This window comes from Ursus arctos, unplaced genomic scaffold (genome assembly GCF_023065955.2).
Source record: "Ursus arctos isolate Adak ecotype North America unplaced genomic scaffold, UrsArc2.0 scaffold_31, whole genome shotgun sequence".
Classification (NCBI taxonomy): domain Eukaryota; kingdom Metazoa; phylum Chordata; class Mammalia; order Carnivora; family Ursidae; genus Ursus; species Ursus arctos.
In genome coordinates this window covers 379,756-393,441 of record NW_026622997.1, presented here as the reverse complement: position 1 = coordinate 393,441, position 13,686 = coordinate 379,756, and the positions used below count along the sequence as shown (strand labels likewise).

At 40.3% G+C, this 13,686-nt stretch overlaps 1 protein-coding gene across 1 annotated transcript; it reads right to left on the bottom strand.

The window, feature by feature from the left end:
• Positions 1–8,327: 8,327 nt before the first annotated feature.
• On the bottom strand, positions 8,328–9,269 carry LOC113248871 (putative olfactory receptor 2B3). The gene has a single exon (XM_026490481.3). The coding sequence runs from the start codon at positions 9,267–9,269 to the stop codon at positions 8,328–8,330; it is 942 nt and encodes a 313-aa protein (XP_026346266.2).
• Positions 9,270–13,686: the final 4,417 nt, after the last annotated feature.

Below are 13,686 nucleotides of genomic sequence, written 5' to 3'. Positions count from 1 at the left end.
TGTGGATGGATATCTGGGCTCCTTCCATATTTTGGCTATTGTGGACAATGCTGCTCAGTGAAGAGCAGACTGCGATCTCTCTGTTCTGAGACAGAGGTTTGGATATGGTCACTTCTGCTCTGACTCTCAGAAGAGCTGCAGAAAGTTGCCAGGGAAAGCCGCCAGAGAACAAAAGCCCCCAAATACGGTTTTTACTGAGCCCATATCTCACCCCCCAGGGGCAGGACAACTCTACCTAAAAGGGTTGCCTGAATAACAGAGAGGCAGGCCCCTCCCACAGAAGACAGGCTTGAGGAACAAGAGACCCACAACCCTAAGGTCCCTATAAAACATATACATCGTGCTTGGGTTTTGGTCAATAATTTGGACTCTGTACATTCCCTCCACCACCCCTCAACAGAATGACTAAGAGGAGGAACCCCAAAACAAAGAAAAGAAGCAGAGACTGTGGCATCTGCCACAGAACTAATGGATATGGATATAACCAAGATGTCAGAAATGGATTGCAGAGTAACAATTATCAAGGCGAGATCTAGGCTTGAGAAAAATATTAATGACAATATAGAATCTCTAAGGGCAGAAATGATATCCAATCAGGCCAAACTTAAAAATGCTATACATGAAATGCAGTCTAAATTGGATGTTCTGACTGCCAGAGTAAATGAGGCAGAAGAATGAATTAGCGAGTTAGAGGATGAGATGATAGAAAAGAAGGAAACTGAGGCAGCATGAGAAAAACAGATTACACCCAAGGGATCAAACTGAGAGAGATTAATGACTCAATGAAACATTCCAATATCAGAATTATTGGAATCCCTGAGAAGGGTGGAGAGAGTGAGACGACTAGAAGGAATATTTGAGCAGATTGTAGCTGAGAACTTCCCTAATCTGGGGAAGGAAACAAGCATTCATGTCCAAGAGGCAGAGAGGACCCCTCCCAAGATCAATGAGAACAGATCAACGCCACAACATATAATAGTACATTTTGCAAATCTTAAATCCAAGGAAACAATCTTTTTTTTTAAGATTTTATTTATTTATTTGACACAGAGAAAGAGAGAGTACAAGCAGGGGAGCAGCAGGCAGAGGGAGAGGGAGAAGCAGGCTCCTCACTGAGTAGGAAGCCTGATGTGGGGCTTGATCCCAGGACCATGGGATCATGACCTGAGCTGAAGGCAGATGCTTAACCAACTGAGCCACCCAAAGAAACAATCTTGAAAGAGATGAGGGGGAAGAGATTTCTTACATACAGAGGGAGGAACATCAGAATGATGTCATATCTGGCACAGAGACCTGACAAGCCAGAAAAGGCTGGCAAGACATATTCAGGGTACTAAATGAGAAGAACGTGCAGTCAATGATATTGTATCCAGCAAGGCTGTCATTGAGAATAGATGAAGAGACAAGGAGCTTCTAAGACCGGCAGAAACTGAAACACTTTGTGACCACCAAGCCAGCCCTGCAAGAAATATTAAGGGGGGCTCTATAAAAGAAGAAAGACCCCAAGAGTGATACAGAACAGAAATTTACAGAGACAATCTATAGAAGCAAGGACTTTACAGGCAACATGATGACAATAAAATCATATCTTTCAATAATCACTCTCATCGTGAATGGCCTAAATGCTCCCATGAAACGGCACAGGGTTGCAGATTGGATAAAAAAAACAGGACCCACCCATGTGCTGTCTACAAGAGACTCATTTTGAACTAAAGATACATCCAGACTGAAAGTGAGGGGATGGAGAGCCATTTTTCATGCCAATGGACCTCAAAAGAAAGCTGGGGTAGCAATTCTCATGATAGACAATTTAGATTTTAAACTAAAGACTGTAGTAAGAGATACAGAAGGACACTATATCATTCTTAAAGGGTCTATCCAACAACAGGATGTAACAATTGTAAATATCTATGCCCTCAACATGGGAGCAGCCAACTACATAAGCCAGCTGTTAACCAGAATAAAGAGACATATTGATAATAATACGTTAATAGTAGCAGACCTCAACACTCCACTCTCAGCAATAGACAGATCATCTAAGCAGAAAATCAACAAAGAAACAAGTGCTTTAAATGACACACAGGACCAGATGGACCTCATATATATATACAGAACATTCCACCCTAAAACAACAAAATACTCTTCCCAAATGCACATGGAACCTTCTCCAGAATAAACCACATACTGGGTCACAAATCTGGTCTCAACCAATACCAAAAGATTGAGATTATTCCCTGAATACTCTGAAGCCACGATGCTTTGAAACTGGAACTACTGGAACTCAATCACAAAAAACAATTTGGAAGGGATTGGAACACTTGGAAGCTAAAGACCATCCTGCTTAAGAATGTTTGGGTCAACCAGGAAATCAAAGAAGGACTTAAACAATTCATGGAAACCAATGAGAATGAAACACATCGGTCCAAAAATCTATGGGACATTGCAAAGGCAGTCCTAAGGGAGAAATATATAGCCATCCAAGCCTCGCTTAAAAAAAATAGAAAATTCCCAAATAAACTTTACACCTTAAAGAACTGGAGAAAGAACAATAAATAAACCCTAAGCCATGCAGGAGAAGAGAAATAATAAAGATTAGAGAAGAGATCAATGAATTAGGAACCAGAAACAGTACAGCAGATCAACGAAACTAGAAGCAGATACTTTGAAAGAATTAATAAGATTGATAAATCACTGGCCAGACTTATCAAAAGAAAAGAGAGAGGACCCAAATTAATAAAATTATAAATGAAAGGGGAGAGATCACAACTAACACCAAGGAAATGGAAGCAATTATTAGAAATTATTATCAACAATTTTATGCCAATAAGTTAAGCAACCTGGAAGAAATGGATGCCTTCCTGGAAACCTATAAACTACCAAGACTGAAGCAAGAAGAAATTGACAACCTGAATAGACCAATAACCAGTAACGAAATTGAAACAGTGATCAAAATCCTCCCAAAAAACAAGACTCCAGGGCCTGATGGGTTCCCTGGGGAATTCTACCAAACATTTAAAGAAGAAATAATACCTATTCTCCTGAAGCTGTTTCAAAATATAGAAACAGAAGGAAAACTTCCAAACTCATTCTATAAGGCCAGCATTACCTTGATCCCAAACCAGGCAAAGACCCCAATCAGAAAGGAGAATTACAGTCCGATATCCCTGATGAACATGGATGCCAAAATTGTCAACAAGATCCTAGCCAATAAGATCCAACAGTACATTAAAAGGATTATCCATCACTACCAGGTAGGATTCATCCTGGTATACAAGGGTGGTTCAACATTCACAAATCAATCAGTTTGATAGAACACATTAAAGGGAGAAGAGACAAGAATCGTATGGTCCGCTCGATGCAAAAAAAGCATTTGACAAAATAGAGCATCCTTTCCTGATTAAAACTCTTCAGAGTGTAGGAATACAGCATACATTCCTCAATTTTATAAAAGCCATCTATGAAAAACCCACAGCAAATATCATTCTCAATGGGAAAAAGTTGAGAGCCTTTAACTTAAGATCAGGAATACAAGGATGCCTAATCTTAACACTATTGTTCAACATAGTACTAGAAGTCCTAGCCTCAGCAATCAGACAACAAAAAGAAACAAAAGGTATTCAAATTGGCAAAAAAGAAGTCAAACTACTCCTCTTCAGAGATGACATGATACTTTATATGGAAAACCCAAAAGACTCCACACCCAAATTACTAGAACTCATACAGCAACTCAGCCACGTGGCAGGACACAAAAATCAATGCACAGAAATCACTTGCATTTCTATACGCTAACAATGTGACTGAAGAAAGAGAAATAAGGAATCGATTCCATTTACAATAACACCAAAAACCATAAGATAACTAGGAATAAACGTAACCAAAAAGGTAAAGGATCTATACTTTAGAAACTACAGAACACTTATGAAGGAAATTGAGGAAGACACAAAGAGATGGAAAAACCTTCCATGCTCATATATTGAGAGAATAAACATTGTTAAAATGTCTATGCTGCCCAGAGCAATCTACACTTTCAACACCATCCCCATTAAAATGCCATTGGAATTTTTCAAAGATCCTGAACAAACAATCCTAAAATATGTGTGGAACCAGAAAAGACCCCAAATTGCCAAGGAAATGTTGAAAAAGAAAACCAAAGCTGGGGACATCACGTTGCCTGATTTCATACTGTATTACAAAGCTGTGATCACCAAGACAGCATAGCATTGGCACAAAAACAAACACATAGATCAATGGAACAAAATACAGTTTCCAGAATGGATCCTCAACTCTATGGTCAAATAATCTTCGACAAAGTAGGGAAAAATATCCAATGGAAAAAAAGACATCCCTTCAGTAAATGGTGCTAGGAAAACTGGACAACCACATGCAAAGAATGAAACTAGGCCATTCTCTTACACCATATACAAAGATAACTCAAAACGAATGAAAGAAAACAACATGAGATGGGAATCCATCCAAATCCTAGAGGAGAACATAGGCAGTAACCTCTTCAAAATTGTCCACAGCAACCTCTTTCAAGACACATCTCTAAAGGCAAGGGAAACAAAAGCAAAAATGAACATCTGGGACCTCATCAAGATAAAAAGCATGAGAGACTATGGACTCTGAGAAACAAACTGAGGGCTTCAGAGGGGAGAGGGTGGGGGAATGGGATAGGCTGATGATGGGTAGTAAGGAGGGCACATATTGCATGGTGCACTGGGTGTTATACGCAACTAATGAATCATCGAACTTTACATCAAAAACCAGGGATGTACTGTATGGTGACTAACATAATATAATAAAAAAATATTATTATAATAAAAAAAATAAAGTGAAAAAAAAAAAGCTTCTGCACAGCAAGGGAAACAGTCAACAAAACTAAGAGGCAACCCACGGAATGGGAGAAGATATTCACAAATGACATATCAGATAAAGAGCTGGTATCCAAGATCTATAAATAACTTCTCAAAGTCAACACCCAAAAAACAAATAATCCAGACAAGAATTAGGCAGAAGACATGAACAGACCTTCTCCAAAGAAGACATACAAATGGCTAAAAGACACATTAAAAATGTTCAACATCGCTTGGTGTCAGGGAAATCCAAATCAAAACCACAATGAGATACCACCTTACACCGGTTAGAATGGGTATAATTAACAAGACATGGAACTATTGTTGGCAAAGATGTGGAGAAAGGGGAACCCTCTTACACTGTTGGTAGGAATGTAAGCTGGTACAGCCACTCTGGAAAACAGTATGGCAGTTCCTCAAGAAGTTAAAAATAGGGCTACCCTAGACCCAGCAATTATACTACTGAATATTTACCCCAAAGATACAGATGTAGTGAAAAGAAGGGGCACATGCACCCCAATGTTCATAGCAGCAGTGTCCACAATAGCCAAACTGTGGAAGGAGCCAAGATAACCTTCAACAGATGAATGGATAAAGAAGATGTGGTTCATATATACAATGGAATATTACTCAGCCATCACAAAGGATGAATACCCAACATTTGCATTGACACAGATGGAACTGGAGGGGATTATGCTAAGTGAAATATGTCAAGCAAAGAAAGACAATTATCATATGGTTTCACTCATTTGTGGAACATAAGGAATAGCAGGGAGATCAGTAGGAGAAGGAAGGGAAAAATGAAGGGGGGGTAAACAGATGGGGAAATGAACCACAAGAGACTATGGACTCCGGGAAACAATCTGAGGATTTTAGAGGGGAAGGGGTGGGGTATGGGCTAGCCCAGTGAAGGGTATTAAGGAGGGCACGTACTGCATGGAACACTGGGTGTTATACGCAAACAGTGAATCATGGAACACTACATAAAACTAATGATGTACTGTATGGTGACTAACATATAGTAATAAATTAAAAAAAAACTAATGAAGTACTGTATGGTGACTAACATAACAATAAAAAAAATAAGGGTTTCAAAATTTTAGAAAGGAAGGGGTGATGTATATATATATATATATATATATATATATACACACACAATGGAATATTACTCAGCCATCAAAATATTGAAATCTTGCCATTTGCAATGACGTGGCTGGAACCAAAGGGTATTACGCTACATGAAATAAGTTAGTCAGAAAAAGATAAATATCATGTGATTTCACTCACATGTGGAATTTAAGAAACAAAACAGATGAACATAGGGGAAGGAAAGGAAAAATAAAATAAGATAAAATCAGAAAAGGAAGCAAACCATAAGACAGTCTTAACTATAGGGAACAATCTAAGGGTTGCTGCAGAGGAAGTGGGGGGGTGGGGTACTTGGTGATGGGCATTAAGGAGGGCACTTGATGTTATGAGCACTGGGTGTTGTATGCAACTGATTCACTAAATTCTATCCCCAGCACTAATCATACACTATATGTTAGCTAACTTGAATTTAAATACAATCTTGAAAACAAAACAAAAGCAAACAAACAAAAAAAAACCTACAATGAGGTATCACCACATCCCTGTGAGAATAGCTAAAACCAACAACACAAAAAACAACAGGTGTTGTCGAAGATATGGAGAAAAGGGAACCCTCTTGCCCTATTGGTGGCTATATTTTCTAAAGTGTATTGCAGAGCATGAAGAGGAGTGCATATGGGTAGATTGGGTAATCAGCAGATCTAGTTAAAGGATGGCGGTACTAGGAGTGTGAAGAAGGAAACAATGGAGAGGTGGGAGGTACCAAAGAGATAAATGATTGTTATGTCTTGGTGATGGTTTTTATACGGAAAGCTATGGAGGTAATGGTGTAAGATATGGTTCATTGTTTCTGGTCTGCACACATAAACAACAGGTGAGTGCCTTCATTAAAATAGGGAGCTTTAGAGGAAGGTTTGTATCACGAAGGAAGAGCAGGTGCTTGACTTGAATCTATTGCGTTTGAAATGCTTACCATATACTCAACAAGAGAAGACAATTCTAAAAAGTCATCTGTATGAGGCATATAGAGGTTTTCATTTGTTGTGCATCTTAAATTTCTTACTAATTTTTCTGAGAAAAACAACTTTTTAAGCACCATATTTTAAAAGTTGTTCCTTTTCCCTTTTATTCGAAATATCATATTTAGTAAACACATGAAAATTATATAAGAACCATATTCTGTACTTAGGTTTTTCGTTACTTTTTGCTGATGCTGCCACCTTCTATGCTGAAATTGTTCTGCTTTCCTAACTGGATACAGCCACACTTCTCAGTTGACATCTCCAGCCTCATGTTGTGTGGGTTTTGTTCTTTATATTGTAATCATATTAAACTCCTTGTAATTTAACATGAAAATATTAAATATAATAGTAATACTAAAAGCTTTGTTTTGTAATCCTTTCTCTGTTGTCTGAATGTTGCCTCATCTATATCCTTACATGGCTAACTGCAAATAGTCGTTTAAATGTCTGAGTTTAAGGGTCATTTCCTCTAGAAACTAAGTATTACTTCAGTAGGGGAACTATTGACTACTTTTCTTCTGATCTACAGCTATCTAATTTAGAGGAGGTCCTGCATGTTTGGGGCAGAACTTGAGACAAATAAGGATTTTCCAAAAGAAGAAAAAAGGAGAAATGCTATCCATGGGGAATAAAAGGATGAATTGAACATAGGGCAATAAATGAAACTTAGCTGACATTCCAAGTCTCTAATATGACATGCGCACACCTAACTAGTTTAAGCCTGCTAGGTTGCAGGCAGACACTACATGTTTCAAGCAGCTCTGGGAGGAGCACATGATGCATTTATCAAGGGGTGTGAGGGTCAAGTGACTGGAGGCTTGGGTGCTGATGGGAATTTTTTGCCTTGAGATCATGGGCTATTTAGTGATAAAGATGTGGGAGACGCCTGGGTGGCTCAATGGGTTAAGCATCTGCCTTTGGCTCCAGTCAAGATCTTAGTCCCAGGATTGAACCCCACATCAGGCTCCCTGCTCAGTGGGGAGTCCGCTTCTCCCTCTGCTCCTCCTCTGGGCTGGTGTTCTCTCTCGCTCTCTCTCTTAAATAAATAAATAAATATCTTCGAAAAATGATAAAGATGCGGAAATCCCAAACTAAGATGGTAGGCAAGATGGTTGGTACTAGAACAAATAATATATAAATAGGAAGGTAATCATCCAAGTGTCTTCAAAGAACAAAGTCCATTGAGTGAACTTCTGAAAAACAAAGAAGTTTTTAATTTAGATATATTACGGTCTCAGTATTGCTTCCTGAAAAGAGGAAGATGTTTGTAAGTGTTTGTAGAATTCTGTGAAATCCTAAGAACCTGGAAAATAGGAAAATCAGCTGGATAGAGGCTCAGAAGACTCTCATCACAATGGAGTGTTTATTTCTTGTAGAAAAAGATTCTTGCCATCGCCCTCTTGAAGGCCTCTTTCATATCTTTATTTCTAAGGCTATAGATGAGGGGATTCAACATGGGTGTGACGATCCCATAGAAGAGGGAAACCATCTTTCCCCAGTCCTTAGAGGTGGATGAAGGTGGTTGTAGGTACATGTATATGCCTGTTCCAAAAAAGAGAGACACCACAACCATATGGGACCCACATGTCCCAAAAGCTTTCCGTCGTCCTTCTGCTGACCTGATTCTCAATACCGCATGAGCTATGAAGCCATAGGAAATGAAGATCAATGTCACTGGAATTAGAAGAATTAATACACTAAAGAAAAAAAGCTCAGCCTCGATAGGCTTTGTATCGGCACACGACAGCTTGAGAAGGGCAGGCACCTCACAGAAAAAGTGATCCACTTCTTGGTGACCACAGCGTGGCATGTTAAGGGTCAAGGAAGACTGCAACACTGAGTTACTGAAGCCAGTGAGCCACGAGAAGGCTACCACCCTCAAGCAGAGCCAACGGTTCATAACAACTATGTAGTGCAGGGGTCTGCAGACCGCCACATATCTGTCGAAGGACATGACAGCCAGGAGGAGACACTCAGTAGCACCCAGGGCTAGAAAGATAATGAGCTGGGCCATGCAGCCACCGTAGCTGATGGTCTTTTTGTTGCGACAAATATTTACCAACATGTGAGGGACTGTGCTTGTCGTATAGCACAGATCTAAGATGGAGAGATTGGTGAGAAAGAAATACATGGGTGTGTGAAGTTTGGGATCCAGGACGCACAGCATCATGATGGACACGTTGCCACAGACGGTGACCGTGTATGATATTAGGAGGAGCACAAACAGAGGCGTTTGTAGCCAGGGCTTGTCTGAGAAGGCAAGTAGTATAAACTCTCTCGGGGAGCTCTCGTTAGCCCAGTTCATGATGACTCACTTATTTTTCATTCCTAAAAAATATAAAATAGAAAAGTAATCAATAGATAATTATTGAATACTCTTATTGGAACTGAACTAATTTTGATTATTATAATGGATAATTAAACACCAAATAAAATTTATAGCCAATTAAATGGAACCTGGTGAAATACAGTGTGATTCTTTTAAGTTAGAAATCAGTTCTGTTTTTTGCCAATGATCAATTTCCTTTATGAGGTAGATCATTACTCTGAAACGACGAAGTACGTAACCCCATGTGCAGAGGGCATAGACGATTGTAAGCGCTCAAGACATTCAGTTCCCCCTTTTCTTACGTGTGCACAAAAATCTTCCGGTGAGTTTTTAGAATATTCTCCCTCTCTTAAATGACAGTTATGCGTGTCCGTTCCCACAAAGAGCCAACACGGTCCTAGATGCTTTGATTCAAGCAGTAAAATATGGCGACATGATTTACAGTGTTAACCGCAGGTGAGAACTGCCCACATCTTCACACATCTTTTTTTTAAACTTTTATTTAAATTCCAGTTAGTTAACAGACAGTGTAATATTAGTTTCAGGCGTACAGTGTAGTGATGGAACACTCGATACACTACCCAGTGCTCATCAGGACGAGTGCCCTCCTTCATCCCCATCACCTGTTTAACCTGCTGGTCTAATCACGATTGACTGACATGTGACAGGCACGACAAACAGCTGCAGCCTACATTTCATTGCTGCTGTGACTCAGTGACCATAGATAATAGCGTAGCCAGTAGTGGTAAGGCCAGGACTTAAGGGCGATTCTTTTTTCTGTACCATATCCCCCCCCCCCGCCAAGTATACAGAAAGCACAGCAAGCTTGACTACGGACCACAAATTATCAAGTTCATTTTCCTCCGTCTGTGGAAGTTCTCAGGTAACTTCATGAGACAACCCAAGTACTTCTAAGTTTCTTCAATCTGCTTTGTGTTTTTAAATGCAGGTCATTACCAGGACTTACACCGTTGGAATTTACAAGCACGAAAATAGTGAGTGCTGCTGGACAGAGGCTGGGGCACGGAAGAAAGAAGGTAGCGACAAAGACGGACCTACCTTACACAGGGGTGGCACACTCTTCCGGAGGGAGAGGAACAGGCTGCCGGAACCTGCACCAGCATGCGGAGAGACAACGTTAGCCCCTTCCAGGGCGCCTGGGGGCTCAGTCAGGGAAGCGTCTGACTCTTGATTTCCGCTCAGGTCATGATCTCAAGGTGGTGAGACTGAGCTCCATGCTGTGCCTGCTTAGGATTCTCTCCCTCCGCTCCTCTCCCCTGCTTGTGCACACGCTCTGTCTCTCAAAAAACATTTAGAAAATATTTTTGACCGCTTCCACTATATGTGGGCTCAATTTCAGCTTTCTAGCAACACATATACATTATTCCTTGATAAATAACAGCAACACACCTTCAGTGGAAAAATGCAAGAGGATATGAGATTTGACTGTTGTTGGTATGCATGTAAATCTAAATTTTTCACAGGAAAAATGATGATATATAAAGATAAAAGACAAGTGCCAGATGAAAAATGTGCAGTGTTTATGTCACAAATGGTTACTATTTTAAAGCATAAAGAATTATTACATAGGGCCCCTGGGTGGCTCAGTCAGTTAAGCGCCTGTCTTCGGCTCAGGTCATGATCCCAGGGTCCTGGGATTAAGCCCTGCATGGGGCTCCCTCCTCAACGGGGAGCCTGCTTCTCTCTCTCCCTTTGCCCCTCCCCGTGCTGGTACTTTCTCTCTCTCAAATGAAAATAAACAAATAAATAAATACATAAAATCTTTAAAAAAGAATTATTACATAATAATTATGAGACAAGACAAAAAATCCAATTAAAAGTGAGCAATTGACATAAATAAACAACTTGGGGAAGAAAAAATATGAAGCAAAATTGGAAATAGAAAAGATACACAACTTTTCTGTCATTAAAGAAACAGAAAATCAAAACAACAAGGAAATATCACGTAATCTATTCATTTGGTAATGTTAGAAAAAAATCACCTTTAAAAGTTAGCTGTTAGGAATACAGCCTCTGGACCTACCACCTGCCCACGTATCATTTCCGGGCTGTGTAATCCTGAGCACGCTAGCGAACATCGTTTTGCCACCTTTAGAACAAATGCCTGCGCTGATAATAAGAGTTCCTATGAGGTCGTGAGCACACTCAGTGAGTGTGAGCTACGCAGCACTTAGAACCTCGTGGATATCAATCATTATACTAATCACTAACATAATAATGGAACATCACCTCCTCATGGCACGCACATCAGAAGGCAGATGACCAAGTTTACTGTTGGTGGTGCCAACGCTAGTTGTAAGTTTATATTCTAATGGGAAATGATTGAATATCTATGCCATATTTTCTTTGCTTCCTGCACTATACTGAGAACATAGTTTCCAGGAAATGGAGGTGGAATCAATGGCTAGCAGGCGGTACTGGGTTATCTGAGGGTGTGGGCCATCACAGGACTCTATTCCGCATCTGTATTTTCTTCTATTTTTTCACATCTTCTGCTCTCCCCATGTTTTGTATGGCAGTGGGGTCCACTCATTCTGAATCCTCTTTTCTGTTATCAGAAAATGGACTCGTCCCTTGACAAGCACACATTCATCCCACTGTCATCTTACCTCTCTCCTATTTATATATCCTGCGCTAATCAAAAGAAATTGAAATGCCACTCTTTCATGTTTTTCTTAAAAACACCCCACTGACAGTTTTAATGAATGGAGATATGATGGTCAAATGTGCATTCTAAAGGGTGAGGTGATAAGCAGGGTGGTTTGAATCACTGAAAATACTCGACATCTATTTTAAGATTCCTAGGGAACAAACTGAACACTGATTACTTCACCAGAGGCAAGAACACAGGTGAAGTGACCAAGGGACGGAATCCCCTGCTTCAGCCCTTTACTCACCTTTCTTCCAAGTGTCAGAGACATACCTGTGCCTCTCTGTGCGCCCAGTTTCTGAGACATGGTCGACAAATGCGATGCCTCTCTGAGCTCTCAACCTTTGTAACATTCTTATTCAATGCCCTATTGCCCACAGATTGGGATGACATTAGCGTGTAACCTGGGCTGCGTTATGAACATGCAATATGAGAAAAGTCCTTACAATGAAATAAAAGTGAGTTATACATATGTCTTCTGTCACTGCGGCATGTTTGATTGAGGCAGGCTCTGCTCACCAGGTTCCTGGTGGGGTTTACAGAGAGAAGCTCACTGCACAGATCAGCAACACTGGCAGAGGCGCGGAGAGAGGGGGGCCCTTTAAGAAAGGGCCAACTATCCCTCCATGCGGTGTCCTCTATCTTAGCCCTAGGGATTCCAGAGTCCCTCAAGTTTAATTGGTCGTTGTGTCCAGAGAGGAAATAATGAGCTCTGTCCCCAGCTGCACTGGCGGGGTAACACAGGCACACAGGTGGTTCACAAATGTTAAAGCCACGGGGAAGACAATAGTCACGAAACATAAACCATGAAAGATGAGTTTGGAGGTGTTTACTCAGGAGAGCACAGGGGTGAATGGACTTATAGCCTAAATTCCTTTCACACGGTCTCATGGTCAAAGAGTAGTCCACTCATAGAGTATATGGAAAAAAGTATTGCTGTTGTTCGTTGAAGAATATAAATATGTTTAGTCTATACTGTTAGTGATACACAGCTTAAGTAACCGTATCGAGCAAACCCGTGACTTTAAAACCCCATGGGGTTTAAGCTCCACTGGTTGCATGCACTCATGAAATTCACCCCCTCTCATTTTCCAAGCCAGTGGCTTTGGGAAAATGCTCTTCTTGTGCATTCCCTTGTGTGCTCCTCTCTCTCTTGCCCCTTCTTTCCACAGCACCCGTGATCCATTTGTCCCTTAAACCCCATCTCTGCCCTTCCTACTTTCTTTGATGTGGCCACTTCTCTCTCTTTCGTTGTGCAGTTTGTTCTGTCAGTCATCTGGTCAATTGGGTGCTATTCAAGATGATTTGATATTTATCTAGTTGTGTTCTTTGGACAAGATGAGCCGAGGGTCCTCCTACTCTGCGGCCGTCTTGCCCCTCCCACCCTGGAACATTCTCTTAACACACGATTTTTTTTTTCCCAGTGAAAGCTTATATCTTAGAAATAAGTAATTCAGGAAATTTTCTTTTTTTATTTGAGAAATTTTCTACTTACAATTGATTATCACCATAAAATAAAATGGCAAAGACATGTATTTATTTATTTATTTTTTATTCCAGATTTTTTAATAATAATTTTTTATTATGTTATGTTAGTCACCATACAGTACATCCCTTTGGTTTTCTATGTAAAGTTCGATGATTCATTACTTGCGTGTAACACCCAGTGCACCATGCAATACGTGCCCTCTTTAATACCATGTATTTAAAAGCATGATGTTG